We start from the raw sequence: 20507 nt of genomic DNA on the forward strand, positions 1-20507 counted from the left end.
ACGTCATTTTGGTATTCTCTTCACAAAAACCCTTGGCGATTTTCATCGTCACTCTCGCCAAAACTCTTCCTACAGATATTCATCAAAACTCTCTATTCAAACTAAAAATCATGTGTGGTACGTTTGTTCTTCTTTATAACATTTGAGGTTTATATCACAGAAAAGATTTATAGCACTTGTATGTCTGTTCTTTGTTATCACGTTTGAGGTTTCTGAGATATATCTCTGAAATTCAAAATTACAGACACAAATTTTACACAATAGGAATGTTTGACTTACAACATCTTTACTAGTATGATTATAGACGCGTCCGAAGATGCATTCAAAAACATAAAGGGTGTTTTTAAATTTTTAAGGATGTGAGACACACTATTAAGGGTGGAAAGAGTATTCCCTTTATATTTTATATCTTATCATTAGAGATTATTTATGCGACTAAAAAATATTTTTTATTTAAAAAAATATTAATCTTGAAAAAGAAAATTAAATCGAAAATGGTCTTATTACCATTGATTTTCACCAATCTGTAATCTGTTTGACCGGCTATCGACAATTCTAAGATTAATATTTAGCAGAAAAAGAACCAAACATCTCATCAGTTCCTAATTCAATCAATTAGCTGGTTACATAATCCAAGGGGCAGGAAATTACTATGTTTCTCAAATATAAAAATAAACTATACAAGTTCGTAAGCTTATACAACACCGATTTAACACGCGCAAACATAGATTGATGCAACCATAACAATTGCGGAGTCCCATCATACAAATACAAATTCAATGATTTGTTGCCTACAAAATTTTATATACGATCTACAGTGGGACAATTACCTATGCGATTGCAATGTCCTCATCAGAAAGTTCATGTAACCATATCCCCTGCAATCAAGAGGACTGTTTGACAGAACATTCTGGCTTCTTTCCAATGCTATTTATACTCTTGCGACAACAATGAAGTATCTGATCCTTTGACATTAAAGAATGCAGCCAGTCTTCAAGAATAATCACCCTACAACTTTCTTTTCAACTAGAATTATCAATTATCTGAATATGAATGAATATTTGAATATATTTCAACAAGCCCTGTACTTATTCAGAAGATGGATGTGAATCCATGCATAGATGCACCAATTTTCTTTGGTATTGACCAAAATATTCATCAACTGCAATCACATCTTCATTCACGGGATCTAAAGCCTGCAAGTTTAGTATCTTTTCATTAACCGATGAACTTGATTCATCATCATCCGTAATACTTAAGTCAGAAACAATCTCTGCACGGATTTCACGACATGCAAGGATAAACATTGCAGCTGTATCAGGTAGCTGAGCCTCACGAAGAGCTGCCAATGCCTCTTGTAGTGCACCAGCGGCAACATACAAAATCAGAGCCCTGCATTGGATCATTTGAGTTAAAATGGAGTAAATAGTGCTAGAGTTGTTTTTTTATAAAAAAACTAGTAGTACCTCCAGATATTATGTTCACTGTGAAGGACATGTCCAGCCCATCTTTGCAACACTCTGCAAGCATACAAAATGTAGGAAGATCTCTTGGTCAAGATTGTATACAATTTAAATAACCTTTTCATTCATACAAATGCAGAGACAATAGTCCTTCTAGAAAGTAACTTCAAAATTATGTAGAATACAAAATGGTTCAAGAAAATTGGTTACTTGCATTATGTCGTAAACCAAAAGGAAAAACTCGGATTCTTCATAAAAGTAGACAACAGTATAGTATGTTAGAGATAGATGATATCTGAAATACTAGCTAGTAGGATTTATTTTTGTACATTCAGACAGAGACCAAATGTCATTTTTAAAATGGCAGATGGGGTTATGACATGAAATGAAATGTTACGTTCATTCCCAATCATAGATTTAAAAAATTCTAGTTAATATGAACAAAATATCTGTTATCGAGAAAGAGTGAACCTTGCATAATCTGCTCCCTTTAAGTGAGTGGCAGCTAAGGTAGCGGCATCATTCCAGCATCCAGCATCTTGTAGCTGCGTAAGATATGACAGTACACTTCTCAGAAAATCAATCATATTATATTGACGACATTTTTGTCACTTTTTTAAAATTTGGAAAATAAATGAAGTGTTCAGAATGTTTTCAAAAAACATCCGGAAAGTTTCTTAATTGAACGTGCCCTAAAAAAGCATTTCTAAGCTACAAATAAGGAAGGTCATTTTACGCCCAGCATGTTGACATACATCAATCTGAAGTACAAGGAATCACTTGTACCTAGTCAAAGAGACTTATTCTAATTGTCCCCTGGAATACCTTAGTTGTTGGGCTCTAGTACTCTAAATTGGAAGTTTCAATAGTTAAATGTTGGTAGGGTAAAATTTGTGACAAAAAATGGATGGCCTCCAGTTGTGTGGCCCAATTTCTGATGAAACGTAATAAAAAACTTCCAATTGTTTTTTAATCATTAATATGTGTAATCACTCCTAGTAGCTTTTGCCACTAAGATCAAATTAAGGCTGGAATCTGCAGATCTCAGTTGTCTATTTCGGAATGCTCCGGTTGAAGATTTTTAAACACTGCCTTTGGAATTGATTCTCGAGAGACTATCAGTCCAAAAATAGTAGAGAATATAGAGCAAGCAAGACTTCTAAGTTTGAATATTAACTATTTAACAAACAAAAAACCCTTTATTAATTGACAACAAATTCAAAGTGATGCAGTAGTCAGAAAAGGGACTGCTTAAAAAAATAGAAATTTCACTTCCATAACATGAAACATTTTTTCCTTCTTATTTAATGTTTAGTAAATATGCTTAATTGTGGACCTAGTTCTCACCTAAATGGAGAAAACAAAATGTCCTTGACATAATTTAAACCTCAAAATTACCAAGAAACCAGTCAAGGGAACTTTAAAGTTGTTTACGTCTGGTTGGATATGTTCATAAATGCAGCCTAACCTGAGAACACGCTTCCTGATATCTTCCAACTGCACACAGAAGATGAGTGCCAGAGAGTGACCTGTCAGCTCTCACCATGTTGGCTGCAACAACCTAATAAATACATCTCATTAATACATGAAATATATTTTTGTACACTAACTATAATTTGTATTTTGATGACCAACACACACATGTGCTTCCAAGTTAAACTCACCTTCACTGCAAGCTCATGAAGAGATCTAGAAACAGCAGAAGAGAGAGCTACTGCGCGAAGCGCATTGACATAGAAGTAAGAACTCTCTGGAGGTGTAGAAAGCAATAAACTGACAGCAGCTTCTAGATTTCCAACTGATACAAGTCTGATAGCAGCAAATTCAAAAGGAATTGCAAGTGAGTATAAAACTAGAAAAGTAATAATTCCTCCCAAAGTATTAAAAGAAAAAAAATTCATAATAGTTTCTGCCACAGAAGTGTGAGACCTAATACAATTACTAGCACATTATAATTTCAAATAGTACAACACTTAAAAGATTGATGGTTTTGTATTATTACTACTGAGGTTCACAAAGGGTTTGAGCTGCATATTTTCTGAGCTAAAGAAGTCAAGCAAAGCCATATAATATCAACAAAATGATAGAAGAAATGATACATTTACTTACTCATGTACACGTTTCTGAATAGCCTCTTCACCTTCTAATTTTTCATGCCAAGAAATTCGCTCACTGGCACTCTTCCACAACTCTTCTTGGTCAAAAGCCATCAACCTTTGTTGACCTTGACTCTGCTAACCCAAAAGAAAAAATTCACTGAGAAGAATTTGAAACTCTACATTAACAGCAATTCTTTAGACAACAATTGGAATGTGCGACATGAAAAATAAATCTTACTGATGCATCACTCCCTATTTCTTCTGTTGGTTTTCCCTTTGATGATATCCTAGACAGTAAAGATGTTTCATCAACCACAGAAACAGATCCTGTCGTGGGCCCTTTTGATGGTGGCTTTGTTGATAGCTTATTAATCAAATGTTTAAGCGCTTGAGGTAGCTGTAGCCAAAACAGAGCTTCTGATGATTCACCAAATACTGTAGCTGCAAAAGCAAACCTTGCAGCACAACCTTTATCGACAATACTAGCATACAACTTGGCTCTCTCATCGTCAAGCATGCAACCTTAAAAATGGAAATATTGGTAGTGTTGTTAGCACCACAAGTATAAATCTCAAGTGGAAAAATTCTTATAATCAAAACCCTGCATAAGAAAACAAAAAACCTTCTTTTCGATATGGTTCCAATACTTTTAAAAGCATCTCTGGCACCACAGAGTCTCCAAGAAGTGGTATGCTGATCATGTATGTCCGAAGATCCCCCGTCGGTGAAGGAGCTCCTGGAATTAAGTGAGGCCTTTTTTTTATGGTTGTACTACAAGTATTAAACCAAGAAGGTTTAACACCCAATTGCAAAATCATTTGCAGTGCCTGCAGATATTTAATGAAACTTTAAAAATAAATAAAGAGCTGAATAAAAAAATTATTAGCAATTACTCCCTTCATCTAATTATAAGTGTCAAGTTAAGAATATTTCTGCGTCTACAACACTTACAATGGCATAGAGGGAATAGTAAAATTTGTAAAAGTGTTTCAAAAAAGGGAAAACAAAAGTGGATTGTGCTCAAGATACACTAAAGAGTGAAACCTAAACCTGACTTGTATTTCATCACAATGGAAAAAGAAAAAATCAATGTTTTCCCAGTAAAAAGTTTGTTTTAAGATTAAACAGAAACAGATAACAAATTCAAATAACTCAGGCTCTACAAAATCATTCTATTTCATTTATTTTAAATATTCATGTTACTTATATTGGTTACCAGTCAAAATCTATGGTTAATGATTGCAGACATTCACTGTGACAGTTGATAGTATATACTTTCCAGTTGTATCAAATTGAGGCCATGGCACAACAGGTTTTTGACAAACCTCGATACAGAGGTTGTGGCATTATATGGAAGACCATGACAGCAGGGTTGGTTGGTTGAACACCATGAAAAGGGTGCCATGACCCAACCTAAAACCAATGTGACCCGTAAAAAAAAAAAAAAAAGACATACACTGGCAACAAGCAGTAGCCTCATGAAAGCCTCAAACTTCTATCTCCTTTAAACTAACCTCTCTCCTTCTTTTTATTTTCTTAAAGAAATCACTTTTCTGTTATTTCTTTATTTGTTATTCTCTTCTCTTTTTTCTGTTATCTTGAATCTTTTTTTATAGTTCACTTTTTATTTGAGCATTTTGTTCTCATGGTTCTGTTTTTGTTCAACTAGTCCACTTTTTTATTTGAGTATATCAAACTCCTAACCTTGCATTTCTCCACTTCTGTTAATTTTTTTCTTTTTTAATTATACTCTGCGGATTTTTTTATATATTTGTGTCTGTTTTTATAATGAGCGCCATGCTTATGCCATAGATTGCAGCACCATCCACCATATTTTTATGGCAGAACTTTGGCTTTCCACCATGAATTGACATCCGCCAGTGATAGTTGGTAGTAGACAAAGAGAAAATATAATATCACGCTAATTTAGTTAAATCAGTAAATCTAATGTTGGCACATTACCAACGCATGTGGTGAAGGGAGAAGTATGGGACAACATATAGGCATTGCCCGGAATCTCTCCTTTGTTTTTCTGATCTGGGGTGCAGAACCAAATCGTTTGTCATTTCTGCATGAAAAGAAAAGTATGTCATTCATAAAGTCAGTCCATTATAGAAATTCCCAAAATTTGAACAACTTATATAGAACAAGACTTGGATTTTGATTCACATTAAATATCATAAAACTCATAACTCTAAAATGTTAGAAACAATAACGAATTAAATATCCATCGATGTTGCACTTTGTTGAGTTGAAAAACTAACTCCACTTCAAAAGGAATATTTAAAAAACGTGCATAATTATTCAAAGTCCTTCCTACCTACCTCTCCCTTCCTCTTTGGTATGTAAGTTATGTATGCATCAAGTGAGACTTTGAGAGGATCTTTCTTAAGTGAGAGTGAGAGGAGCAAATCTTAATCATTTATATATGGTGAAAATTTGCTCCTCTCACTTGATACATCCTCTTGATACGCGCACTTAAAAAATTCTCTATAAATTAATAATGTTGGGACCATGGAATTTTATTAATTTAGGAGGCTATTCATTAATTGATAAACTTATAATATATTAATTCAGTGCCTTCTAGATTCAATAAATACAAATTTAATTACATACAAAATCATTGTGTATAAAAACACTCAGTCGAGTGAATTTCTTCTAAAAAATTTATTGTAAATGAATATTTATGAAAACAAATAAACGATATTCGAGGTATGATGGTAAAAGAAACTATTATATAAACAATATGGAAACAAATTCTTAAAATCATACTCAACAAAGTCAATCATGACAAATCAAATACATAAAGCATTATGGGAGTAGAAGAGAGGTCACCCACCCGCATAGCACATGCATTCAAAAATATTAACGGCAGTAAATTGATGAAAAATATCATCTAAAAGTTGGCGAAGGTACAAGATCAGACATTCTAGTGAAAAATAGACCAAATCCTTATGAAAGGTGTTTTTAATATGGACAAAACTGGTTTTTTACAGTCTACAAGCTAAACATTCTCTTGCAACAAAGCAACTTGAAGGAACAAAATATGACAGAGAAAAGCTTACAATCATTAACTAGGATGGCTAAGAAATACTCCTTTAATGGTATTGGAAAGAATGTAAAATCATATTGCTTCAAAAAGGTAACCCATTAACAGTTCAAATTGTCAAAACCCGTGCTTATTGACAAATACGTTTGTTCACTTGACCCAAAAAAAGCATGATACAAGAATTTTGTTGGTCGTAGATAATTGTGCCTCCTATCCAAAAAATATTGAAGGGCTACAAAATGTTGAGAACACCTACAGAGGCATTGGTAAGGGATGGAAAGGATGGAGGATAGTCCTATAGCTAGAGGTAAAGCATGACCAAAGAAAACTAAAGGTCAAACTATCGAGATTTAGAAGTAATATCTTCAGATTCAGACCTAACGTAATACATCTGATCCCACATAGTAGAAAAAGGCTTAGTTGTTGTCAAAAGGATCTAAAGGAAGCAGCAACTGAATGAAATGACGTTATTTATGCTAAGGCTATTTTTTGTATGAACATTTTAATATCAAAATGAATGTTTTCATAATTGCCAAAACCATTTCCCACTATCTAGACCAATCACATCTTAATAATAACACAAGGAAGGGAGGAGCTGATCACTCTTAACTTCTTAGAGTAACTTACACATTAATATCAACAAGGCGGAAACTACCATCTGCTCCAGCAATGCAGAGTACCAGTGGATCATTCTTATCAGTTCGCAAGGGCAACCAATCAAGTTCCAACACAAGAGTTCCAGGAAATTGAGGTTGCAAAAGTGAATTCGCCAAGGGGTCAGGGGAGTCCTGCAAAAAAATGTTCGGAATTATGATCAAATAAAAAAAAAAAAGCGAAAAAACTTGCAAAAGTAGTTGCTTGCATAATACTATTCAGTTTCATAGAGTTCAATCCCCAGTAAAAACCAAATTAATCAAAGCTCTGAACATGCTTATCTTAAGACGTTCCAATATGTACAAAAAAACATGAAATTAAACAACTAAACAGCCCTACAATGCAGAAAAAGTAAAACCCTATCTTACCAAATCAAAAACAGAAAAGGTATTATCATAAAACAGAACAGCAACGCGCCCCCGGCTATGATCCCCTGGTACAAAAGGTGAGAATTTGATTCGACGAATTCCCTCTCTATGAGTATTGAAAGAGGAAGAATGTCCAGTTGTCACATCCCACCATCTTATGTTCCCCATTCTGTCTCCCATGACCTGAAAAACTGATTTAGTCAAAACCACCATCCGATTTAGAACAAATTTGGTTTATCTCTGAGAGATATTGAACCAGTTCTAAAGTAATAATGTATACCACATGGGGCAAGCGGTAGGCCATTGCAGTTACTAATCCATCTGATGATACAAAGGAAGAAGAAGGCCACTTTGGTCTGCGGACAATGGTATCTTTATCAGATAAAAGAAAACAAACAAAGAACTGCATGAATGTATTGTATATTAAGGTAATATGTACATCTTAAGTAAAACATTGATCATAGTGATTATCATACCATAATAAAATCAAGGGTAAATATGTTTTTGATTTGTTCCATATAAAATTGGCAAAATTTTGATTTTAGTCCCTCTATTCTTTTATTTAGCCTCTAGAGTTGACAAAAATTGTATGATTTAGCCCCTGACAGACTAATAGAGAATACAATTTTATTAGGGACTAAAATCAAATATTATGATAACCAAAAATGTGTGTTTAAAATAACTTATTTGGCCTAAAATGCTCTTATTGTAGTAGTTAAATAGAAACAATTGCTTAATTAATGTATTGGTGGTTGTTATACCAATGAATAATGGGATTGTTGAGAGAAAAAAACTCATGTTTTCTTAATATTATAAAACGACAAAATCATTTGAGACAATGGGCAGGGTCTGGGGAGGGTACTATAGTACCCGTCCCCATACCCGCAGTTTAAAAAAATCCCATGCCCATACCCGTACCCTGTGGGTACCTCAATGCCCATACCCGTACCCTGTGGGTACCTCAATGCCCATACCCGTACCCGTTTACCAGCATTTATAGTAAAATTAAATCGTTTAATTACAAAATATCATATAATTTAAGTCTTTTTAACAATATTAAAAAAATTATGTATGTTATTGTTGAGTTAAGAAACAAATAAACTCTTTTATTAAAATGTGTAATGATTTAATAGCGATATATTTTTAAAAAAATTTAGAATCATGCATTTTTATAAAATAATATAAATGACATTATAGAAATATGTAGTGCGGGTATGGGACGGGTTGGGTAGTAAGGTACCCGTGCCCGCACCCATACCCGCATATTTTAATGGGTAATTACCCGTGCCCGTTCCCATACCCATTTTATGGGTATTTACTAAATACCTATTTACCCTACCCGATATGGGGTTTTTTGTGGGTACCCACTGGGGATGGGTCAAATTGCCATCCCTAAGACAAATCAATATTCTAAAAGAAACAGATATAATAAGATGGAGGGAGTAAATCAGAGATTAACCTTAATAACTGTAGAAGCAATGATGATAAGGATTCAATAACGATTAATACAAATTTAAATGTCAATAATATTGAGTCAATGTACCATGAAAAACAACACCATTGCAGTAATGCACGTTTTTCTCAATGGAAAAGAGTTAACACCTGAAATCTCGAATTCTCCGACCATGTACTTCAAAAACTCCAAGGGCTCCATTCACCAGAGCAAATGCAAAACTTTCAGAAGTATCATCTTGTGATCCCTCTGCGCTTGAACCGTCTTCTAATAAAATAAAATTAGTAATTAGAAATTAGCTTATTTATAATCTTAATAAAATGGTAAGGAACCAATAGTTCTAGACTAGCAACTATCCTAATAATATTTAAGCACTTCAAACAAATAACCCACTTGAATCTGGTGAGGAAATCTTTGATGGGTTAGATGCTTCATCTGAAGCTGCAGATATTTGTTCCTTAGGAGGACGTGGAACTGTTGGAAGAGTCCATTCCAATACCGTAAATGGAAGAGCTAATGATCTAAGCTACACAGAGATAGCAAGCATTATAAACATTCAGATAAAATAACAGTGTCAACCAAAATATATAACACCTATACTACAGATATCTGAATCAACCTTTCTAATAATAAAAAAGAAAGAACTTTATAAATGTCAGACGTCAAAATTTTTAAAAAATAAAAATAAAAGTTAAAGTCCAGGCACCAATCAGGAATAAATAGTAGCTTGTATGAACCATGTCTAACTTGCAATCAAGATAGCATTAGAGAAACACTAGATATGGGTCCAAGTAATGGATCCCATAATCAAGGAGATGGGAACACTCGACTACAATGCCGACTTAGAGGGTAATATTTTAGAGTATCTTAGATAATATTATTTAAGCCAGTTATGGCACTACATTATTACATACCAGAAAATATTATTTAAAAGTGAAAAACTTCAATAGCTGAGAGTTTCAAGTGCATCTACCATGATAGGATTCTTAGTCATTGCCCAAACCTCCACAGGTGCATCACGAAACAAAATTAGAAGATACCTGAAATATTATGGATATCAAACTACAGAAAGTCATGATGTAATCACAGTAATCTATTAAATACAGGTGAAAGAAAAGGAAAAAGCCCTGATAAACAGGATTGGATACTTAAGATATGGTGAATTCTGCCATAGAACCACCCCCTTCAGAAAAGAAAAACTGTTGTTTCCTTTGCTATCAACAATTAAGTTTTAGAAAATTAGGAGGAGAGCATATCTTCACAACAAAAATTACTTAACAATCAGAGTGGTGGATGTAAAAAAGAGAAAAGATAGGTTAGGTTTTGAGTTCCAACACACCCATCATCTGCAACTCAGATGACCAAATTCTACAAGACACCCCAGAAACATATCAACTTTCTTAAGATCCCTCAGGTAGCATACACAGTACATAAATATAACTTTGAGACTCACCTTCCAGATGAAGATGTTCTCAATGCTCTTATTGGAGCACGTTCTGGCTTTTGCAAAACTCGGAACATCTTGTTAAGGCCACTTCGAAGGCAGGTCACAACTAGCTTGTTAATATATCCTCCTGATTTTTCATTAACCTGGGTCCAAAAGCATATAATGAAGTAGGAACAAGAAGCATAAATGCTTTCCAGAAGTATGAACTATATTGAGGTAGGCAATAACTGATATGCACAAATCATAAATTACACAGCAGCGAGCCCAACAGAAAGAAACAAACTGTGCATGGACTAGCAAAATAAAATAAAATAATAATCCATAAACAAAATTATCAAATTAAATTATATACCTGAGTATAAGAAAATGAAACCAGTCTGGAATTTCCTAGCCATCGTAGTCCCCTAACAACACCATTATGTACAGATAAACTTGATGTAACAGCATTGGCAGAAACATCAACAACATCTACTGTACCACTCTGAGTTCCCAATGCAACCAGGGGAACAGCTGCTGCAGGATAATTTCCTCCACCTTCAAATGACATAAGCTCATTAACCAACACAGAAAACAAGTATGCAATATTACAATTTCCACCACTAATAGTGTAGTATTATATTTGAACAAATATGTGAGTTGACAGGAAATGAACTAACGGGCCAGGGTAGCAGTCAGAGAAGGGGTCGGTATTGCCAGCATAGTCACTGTTGAAGAGAGAAGCTGAAGCTGCCCGACTAAGCTAATCTGAATCAAAAGGGAAAAGCCAAGAATGTAAACATCAAAGTTTTGAAACCAACATATGAAATGTTAATATGCTACCTAGTACTTAGATGCAGTTTTCCCACGAATATAAACCAGAACCCAGATTAGCGCAAAGAATACGAGTCAAATAATAATAATAACTCTGGCTCCAAGTTCAGAATGTATTATCCTATTATCTATCTGTATGAAAAAGAAAACCATAGGAATATTCACTATAGTGCAGGACAAAAGATAACAAGAGCGTGAAGGTTGTTTTGTTACAGTTTGAAAAATATTAAACTTTTGCATCTCTCTTCATATTGTTTATCATCTGGGAAGGCGGGGCGGATAGGCAAGGAATGACTACTCAGGACATGTTGTACAGATAGATAAATAAACAAATAAATAAATAAATAGCAATGCAGGATGCATTACAATCCTTGCATGCAGGAGTGCAGATAAGTTTTATATATGTGTACGCAGAGGGGCAAAGATTTATACTTAAACATGTCCCAATGAAAATTCACAAGTTGACTGCTCATTAATAAGTCAACAAACTGAAGGTGCTGCACCATAGTTTACTGATTTAATTGTAATTGTGTTAGGAACTAAGAATTGGAAACAGTAATACCAGAAGACAGATCAATTGAAGAGAAGTATTTGAGTATTATTGATATAAGTTGAAGGGGGCGAAATTACAGAGGAATGGGTTTCCAACTGCCACAAGGTCCAGCCCCTGCAGAGAGCACTTGCTCTCCATTCTAACAAACTATTGGAATATTCCCAGATAGCTCTCACGAGAGACCCCCTACTCTGTCTATTGCAAATGCACTGATAACAGAAAAGATACCCCTCTTAATCCTTGCTTCCTTTTAATCCTTGCTTCCTTTTGTGTGTGTATACTTTCCACACCTTTGGGCCTGGAGCGGTTTGGTATATTATCATAGTATTAGGCCCAGTATCATCATGGGGCCTAACAAATTGCCTATATCATGTGTTTCGAGTTTCGACATGTTTAATATGAAATCCTGCAATTTATGTGTGCTGTTGTCCTCCCATCAGTCCAAACCTGGTGCAAAACCGAAGAGGCTAGGTAGCACTATAACATATGGCATAATTTCCAGTTGGTAGAAATCTGGAGTTAACAGAAATATATGGATATCCTTGGAATGGGATTCATAACTGAAATAAAAATTTACTTTTATTCATAGAGATTTTTCGTAGGCATAATAAACCTGATTTATCCATGCACTATCCTAATATCCTATAAGTCACCTTGAAATAACCTAAAATACGCTCAAAAAAATTGAACATTTATCACTAAACTACGTTTTCCCTGCATTAGTTTCATCTTTCAGACCACTTCTTAAAATCTAGATTGGGGTCACCTTCCAGCATCTAAAAATATGGATTGCCACATATTCTCATTCCTTTAAAGGATGCATTGAAGACAGGAACTTTTTATCATAAACCATAACCCGTCCAATTCTGCTCTATGCCTTGCCATGGCAAGGACTGGGTATTGTTCTCAGCTTCTCACAGATAACTTTTTTTTTGGTCAAGGAAAGTTTAGGTGAGTTGGGGTCCGGGGGCTCACCAAGGTCAGGGCAGGCCTCAATGCTTAGAGAGTGTTTATAGAAGTACTTACAGATCACCCACCAAAGAGGTCCTCACATCCGCAGCGGGAGTTGAACCCACGACCTCTCGGTGTGTGAGCCAACTCCGTACCAACTGAGTCAATCTACCTTGGGAGCATCTCACAGATAACTTAGAACATAGAAAACTCCAAAAACTACCAGGAAATAAGGTTAATGAGAAACAGTAAAGGAAAAGTGCAAGCAGGAATCAGATTAAGACATCCTTGTCAGGGTAAGGATGTTCCTCAACCCCTCTCTCTGGCCAATATGAAGGTTCCCTTGAACAAGCCATCATCCGAGCAACAAAAGGAAGCCATGATGAGTTTACTATTACATACCAGTGTTAAAGACAAGGAAGCACCCTGGAAAGTGCATGCATTTTGCTTTATTTTAATACAATTTTTCAATCATAATCGAGTTCGACATGGCTTGTATTTAGTCATGGGCAGGCAGACACAAATCCAATCCGAAAAGAAAATATGACAGATATTCAGTGGTTACTGAATCTATCTCTTTTCCTTATTCTCTAATGTGCATCTAGTTATAACAAATTTGATTACAATTATTTCTCATTTTTCATATAGCAATCCCTTTTAAAGGCATATTTTTTCTTAACTGATACTTGCAAAATTTAATGATATCCCTGCCATAACTTCTCCAACTGATATAGATTCTAAACAATACTATAGCAGTACTATCATTAAATTGTGTTCTAAGTTAGCCATATAAACTCCCTGCAAATTAACAAATATAAAAATCGCATTAAACTATCAAGAATACCCCTAATATACTGGCCGACCCCCTTTTGTCTTGAATCAAAATCACATTTAATCTATTGTTTTGAAGCTTCCTAGCATTTATATCAACCATGCTAAAATCAAAGAGATCGAAAATTAAGATTTACTAGTTGTCATATCCAGTATGTTTAATTAGTATTAATTGTAATTGATTTCTATTTCTATTAAAGAAACATGGTCTTTGATAGAACATTATGATGTAATTTGATCCATGTAGCTGACCCCACTAAGTGGAATAAAGCTTGATTGGGGTTGTTGATTTCTTTTTCTATTATAAATACAAACAAGTTTGTGTTGAGGTTAGAGACACAACATTTTATCCATTCATAGTCAATGTGGGACTTAACCACTCACACTTGAACCCAATAATCTTTCTCACAAGTTTGAGTCTCTCGCATCCTATAACAGGATCCAACACCATGAACAACTTTCGAAAAACCACATAGATTAAAGATAAAGCTTGAAAAGAGTTTATAGTGTGTGACACCACAACCTTGCAAGTCGGTTTTGTAAGGTTGTGCAAAACTCAACCACAATTTTAAGATGGCATCGAAGTCTAACGAAGATCAGATAGGTCACCTATCAGGTTTGCGCTATCGAGTCGATCATCATTCATATCCACGCACCAAGCTCAATAGTGTTGGGTGTGAGGGGGGGTGTTAAAAGTCTCACGTCGAGTGAGATATGGTCTAAACATATGTATATGTTTATAAGTGGGATCAAATGTCAATCCTCACCTTACAAGTCGGTTTGATAAGGGTGAGTTAGACCCGATATAAAAATCTAAGAAACCCCAAAAGAACCAAAAAGGAAACAAAATATGGGTAACTTCAAAAACTGGTTTTTAACTATAATGGCTGCCTTTCCCAATTATTGAATATTAGAAGCAGAAGTAATAAAAATTAGGCAAGTGAAAACATCCTGAAACTGCATTTGATAGGAAATGGGGAACTTCAAAATTTAGTTCAAACTATCTGTTCTTCTTTACAAATTGGTGAATATAAGAAGCAGTAGGATTGAAATATTAATCGAATACTAAGATCATATTAATCAAGTACTAACTTGCTATTAGTAAGTTATATAATTAGGGCTTTTACAGATGCTCCCTAATTATTGAGAGATATTCTTGTGATTATAAATACACTCTTTCTGTAATCATATGACACACAACATTCCCATGGTTGTCAAGATCTCGATCTAGATCTTAAAATCTTACGATCTCACTTACCCCCAACGATCCGGATCTTAAGTAGAATCGCGTGTTGTAGCCAAATTGTGAAAAAGTCCCGTAAAATCATAGATTTGGGCAATCTTTGCCAGCTTCGGCCATGATTGACCGTTTTCTGACCACCACCATGAAAAGGTTAGAAGGATGACAAAATGCGAAGGCACAACAATTACAGTTCGGCGGGGATGAATTTGTGCTACTTGACTTGGGGTTTGGTTTAACTACTTGACTTATGATAATCCAAGGAATTCACCATATATGTCCCTAATGTCTAAACATTAACAAATGTTTAATAAAACCTCAATCATAAATGTCTAAAGAATATGAAAAAGAGTCATTTTCTCACGAATACACTTGCCTACTAACATATATCATGTAAAAATACTTTAAATATATAGTATAATTTTTTCATTTTAGTAGGATCTTACGATTTTTGTTGCGATCTTATGTTTTACAAACTTGTTACCCCCTCTTGATCTTACAAAAATAATTGAGTAGGATCCTTCGATCTTAACTACGATTTGATATTTTACGATCTAGCTATTCTCTCCCGATCTTAGGTAAGATCTCGATCTTGACAACGTTACATTCCAATATAATATTTTATTTATACATGGTATTTTATTTCTTTTATATAATGGGGAAAAAAAAAAAGCCTGCAATAGCACTGTCTATCTGCTTGCAAGGGCTTAAAATAACACAAAAACATTTAGGAAAAAATTGAGGTGCTTGATTTTTTTTATTATTAAAAAATATAATTGGCCATTAAATTTCTATTCTCTATTTTGTGTTTTCCATATGAGCCATTGATGTAGGGTTATAAGCCCCCAAATTTTTTAACTATTATTTAAGATAACTGTAGACAAATTATGAAATACATTTAAGTTCTCCTTCATTTTAAAATTTTCTAATATACCATTCATTCCATCAATTTGTTATTCCGTCACAATATTTCTCTTATTAATTGATATAGAGAAGACAATAAAAGAATAGGAACAAAAAAATTCTTCTAAACTGGCAATTAGAAGCTAACGGAGGGGGTATAAATCAAAGGAAGTTTGTAAGTACAGGCTTACCTTCATTGAAATTTCTTCATGGTTGAAGGTTGAGCTTGGCGGGCGGCTTCTATTTTCATTGAGATGCTCTAGTGGCCTGCCTACATTTAGTTCCCGTCCACCAGCAAAAAATGCCATAGAGTCATCATTGACCATACCCAACTTTTTATCATCCTTTTGAGTGTCTGCATTCCCTTCAACAGTCAATAGCCAGTCCCATAATTTTCCATCGTCGGATATGGAGATCAAATGTATCTTAGAAATAATCTGGGACCCGTCACAAAAGTCAAAAGGATTGTCAAAATCCTCGTGAAGGTAAGGAGAACTAGGCATGTCAGAATAATTCTTGCCAATGTTCTGGAGAGTGGTATCTGATTGGCATAAAACGACGGAAAGTACCGAAGGAGAAGGGACAGAGGTACCAACAGATGGCATTAACTCTTCCATCGAATACATGATGTGTACCTGTTCCCCACTGTGATCACATGCAGGTATGTATAACTTAGTTACAGAAACACAATTGCAAGTGAATCAGCTAGACAATGATTTCAGGGAATAGAGAGGCTAGAGAGGGAAAAGAGTGTGAGAGCAGAAATGCATGTGGTCTCTACTGAGATTGATGCAGAGATATTTTGGCATTATATACTTTATGTACTCTCATGGCCTAACATTGCTTTGAAAGGTCAAATGACGATTAAAATTAAAAATAATTAACAAAATATAAAACAGAGCAATGCAAACCCAATATGGTTCCTGAAATAGCTCAAAAAAGCAAAATTGGAAAATAAACATTTAATCACAGTTATAAACAATCAAATGCTGCTGCTCTGTATCAGGACTAGAATTGCATGCGTAAATGACTAATAATACCCTTAGAAAACTTATGCAGAGCAAATGACAAGTATAAAACAATTGGAATATAGAATAATTTTTCTCATTTATCCCCTATAATTGCATATACCTTTTCCTCCCCCTAAAAATTTGCTCATTTGTCCAGCTCGCTTAAAGTTTCAGTTCATGGGAGCAGGAGAAGATAATTTATTTCACTTCACGTAAGGACAATCTCACACCAATTTCAAATTCCAGCATTATCACACAAGCTTCTCAAACACGCAGAATTCAAGTGTGTTTGCAACAACCAGAATTTGACAAATAAAAATAGCAATCACAGACACAATATATAAAAGAAAGATTCTAGTTCCAATCAAGGGATAATGCAAGTATATATGAATTATTAAAGCATCATTATGTTACTCTCTCGCACTAGTCACAGCCCCGAAAATATGTGAAAATACCAATCACTGTAGTGTATTTGATAATGTGTATGCACTTGAGTATACTAATATTGATAAGAAAAGCATCCGAATACAAAAAATTCTAAGACAAGAAAACGCTTACGGTTTCCTCCTCCAGGTGCTGAGCTTGCCATCAACATGAGCACAGTATATCCATTCATTACTCGGATCAGGTAACACGTCTAGAAACTTGCCAATGCCACGAGGTAAAGTGGAAGCAAAGATCACACACTCGTACTGCAGATCAAACACAATCAACTCCCTCGGAAACGTAATGTACAAAATGTGCCGCCAATGCTGAGAGAATATAAACCTTGCAACGTAAAGAGGAAAAGCCGCAGAAGCAGGTGGAGCAGTAGCAGAGGAAGAGCCACTGCCAGAATCTCTCTCAAGCTTAAGCAATTCGCTAGAATCAGTACGAATCTGAAGCTCCTTAATAACCACACCTTCCTCAGAATCACCAAGATGAAGCAACGACAACAGAAAACCCTTGAGACCAATCGCGCAAATGCGGCGCGAATCAAAAGGATCACGACGAATACAAGAGAAATACTCCGGCGACGCATCGTACTTCCAAACGCATCGTCCAGTGGTAGCGTTGAACAGAGAAAGTGTAGAAGGTCCAGTAATCGCAGCGAGGATGAAGAGGTCAGGCCGTGCCTGAATCCAACAAAGATCCTGAATACCTTGCTTAGAGTCAGTCTCAAACCAAAGAATCGCGGCCTTTAAACGGAAATCAAGAAGCGCAATGCGACCTTGCCGATCGCCGGCGGCGAGGAGGAGATGCGAGGAAGACGGTTCAGAAGAAAGAAGATGACGATTGAGCGGGAGAGGGATCCAACGGATGGAAGTTACAAAAGGTGCGGCGGCGGAAGGCGGAGGAGGTATAGGAAACGATGAAACTAACTGCATAGAACGCGTGTCGACGATGGAGATTGAACTGCCGGACGGGAATGCGAGGAGGCCGTGGGAACTCAGATCTGAGGATCCAAAGTTGTTGCGAGTTGATGGACCTGGGAGCATTGATTCCCATGACTCGTGTGATGATGAAGAGGATGAAGATGATAATGCTCTAGGAGAAGAACTTCCTAACAACATCTTTGATTATTCGAATTCAGAGTGATTTGATTCGGTTCAATCGGGTTTCAATCTTGCGTTGCCGTTTACCAGTTTCTTCTACTCTATAGTTTTCAGACAAGCACGAACAGAGCGCGGAACGTTCCTTTTCATTTTTTTTTTTTTTTGGTATACTGATTTTCGTTTCTTTACCGCAAATGGAAATCAAACTCTTTGCTTAGGTCTATAATTTATTATTAAAAAATTCTAACAAATCCATTATTAAGATTTTTTTTTAATAAAGCTAACTAAAGAAAAGAAAAAAAAAATAAACTTTGAGATTGAAGTTCCTATGTTGTGTGAGGAACAGGCTATGATTCAGAGAAGAAAAGTTGTAAATTTGAATATCCTTATTAGAAAATACAAAGTTTCACCATGATATTAATACATTGATTATCTTTCTTGAGGATATGGTTGATTTTGAGGTGATTGTTATTCTGCAATTTATCTTTAATATCTTGAATTAAAATAGCATATTTATGGTACTTATTGATGGGTTTTTCGATGAGATGGACACCAAAAAAACAAGTGTTGCAAATTGAGTTGGTGATGTCTTTATTTATAGAAATTGAGACGTTTGTGTGGACGGCTCAACTTCTGCTTAAGAATCTCTAAACGTCTCACTAAGTATCTAGAGAATCCCATATGTGAAGCATCAAAGGGGTTGTAGATGATTCCTTCATAGCCTGCTCTTGTAGGGCTTATGAGGCAACTAACATCACCATTAATGAGAGTGAAATAAAAATTGAGGTTGCTCCATTTGATGTGCTTCTCGTTAGTGTGCTCGTGTTTATGATTATTGAATTAGGTGTGTGTTGTAAAATTTAATAATATAAAGCACGCGAAGATCTTTTGATGTGTGGGAAAAAAACAAATTTGATGGTGTTTCCAATATTACCTATAACCATCATTCTCTGCTTAGGTAGTCTCACAACTATGGTTCTTCATCAGTAAATGCATTTCATCATTCACAACATTCAACCAATTTTGAATCATTTTTCTTTTGAATGTTTTCTTGCATGTCTTTGGTTCAAATTCTTTCACTTATTCAGCTGCATTTAAAGCATGACAAATAAGGTCAACAATTGTAACTTAGACATTGTATAATTTCTCTCCTTACTTTATCACAAGCAAAATGATAATTAGGAACCATTGTGGGTTTCTCCCTACTAGAACTAAAAGAAAAAAAATCTTAATTTCCTCCTCATCTCTAGTCTCTCTAGCATGAACCTTCACCTAAAATTAGGTTTTCTCCACCTTAGTTTCTTATTTTCACCTCTAGTTATTTACACTTCATCTCTGAGTAGGTCTCGTCAAAATTAACGACGTTGCTAGATGAATTTTGACCGTCCGTGTTTTACCTTCCACTGCTTATAATTAGGGATGGCAACGGGTCGGGTCGAATGCGGGTTTTGCATTCACGCCCACACCCGTTGAGTTCGGGTTTTTTCACCCAAACCCGCAATAAAATACATAAAATACATTTTTCTACAATTGTCTTACAACTTTCCACAAATATATATATATATATATATATAAGCGGGTGTGATTTCGGGTTTCGGGTGCGGGTTTTACACTACCCAAACCCGCACCCAAAATATCGGGTGGCACCCGAACCCGAATCCAAACTCAGTCAACTCGGGTTTTCCTATAAAACTTATTAAACTGCTCTGAAACAAATTGCAGACCATTGTCAGTTCTTCTTTTACTTCCATGCCTTGATTTCAAATTTTATACCTTAGTTTTTCATGATAATATTTACTAGTTAGTGATACATGATTGATAATAGTGGAACCATCTAAATCATATAGCCTACATGTTTTATACTATATAGCCACTGTCAATGCACTACTTAAATTTTCAATACTCCATATTCAACTTTAGTACAATAGACTAAATCATTAAATAGTGTTTATGGACTAAATTTTGCTTAAGCTCGACAACATACATCACATTGTGTATAAATTATTTTAAGTCTAGTTGTGCCAATACCATGATTTTTGCAAGTCTTACTATCATCGAAATAAACAACTTCACCTTCTTTTCAGTTTTAAAGTATCAAAGTATTTTTTTTCTTTGCACACATGTGATAAGAGTATCATGAG

The 20507-nt window shown here is 35.1% G+C and overlaps 1 protein-coding gene across 3 annotated transcripts; it reads right to left on the minus strand.

Moving 5' to 3' along the window:
• Window positions 1–483: 483 nt before the first annotated feature.
• LOC131633448 (uncharacterized) lies at window positions 484–18567 on the minus strand. Of its 3 annotated transcripts, none has more exons than XM_058904179.1 (20): window positions 17390–18567; window positions 16013–16466; window positions 11190–11277; window positions 10886–11067; window positions 10540–10676; window positions 10060–10126; window positions 9480–9612; window positions 9236–9350; window positions 7914–7989; window positions 7634–7816; window positions 7239–7399; window positions 5525–5630; window positions 4185–4389; window positions 3801–4084; window positions 3573–3694; window positions 3128–3272; window positions 2932–3024; window positions 1935–2008; window positions 1467–1520; window positions 484–1392 (listed from the first exon to the last, which is right to left on the minus strand). In XM_058904179.1, exons 1-20 carry the CDS (start codon window positions 18382–18384, stop codon window positions 1089–1091), a joined length of 3978 nt encoding a protein of 1325 aa, XP_058760162.1. In that variant the 5' UTR covers window positions 18385–18567; the 3' UTR covers window positions 484–1088. The 3 variants fall into 3 exon arrangements, with proteins under 3 accessions (XP_058760162.1, XP_058760157.1, XP_058760150.1); XM_058904174.1 differs by having other exon boundaries at window positions 3573–3697; XM_058904167.1 differs by having other exon boundaries at window positions 3573–3697; window positions 9236–9353.
• Window positions 18568–20507: the final 1940 nt, after the last annotated feature.

The sequence above is a fragment of the Vicia villosa genome, linkage group LG1 (genome assembly GCF_029867415.1).
Source record: "Vicia villosa cultivar HV-30 ecotype Madison, WI linkage group LG1, Vvil1.0, whole genome shotgun sequence".
NCBI classification, from domain to species: domain Eukaryota; kingdom Viridiplantae; phylum Streptophyta; class Magnoliopsida; order Fabales; family Fabaceae; genus Vicia; species Vicia villosa.

What these genes read in the sequence shown, in the direction of transcription:
- LOC131633448 (XM_058904167.1), bottom strand. Translation starts at nt 18,384, where the DNA reads ATGTTGTTAGGAAGTTCTTCTCCTAGAGCATTATCATCTTCATCCTCT. An exon ending in TTCATGAGCTTGCAGTGAAG is followed by an intron (nt 3,025 to 3,127) that starts GTGAGTTTAACT and finishes TGTATTTATTAG; the next exon opens with GTTGTTGCAGCCAACATGGT. An exon ending in AGTGAACATAATATCTGGAG is followed by an intron (nt 1,393 to 1,466) that starts GTACTACTAGTT and finishes GATCCAATGCAG; the next exon opens with GGCTCTGATTTTGTATGTTG.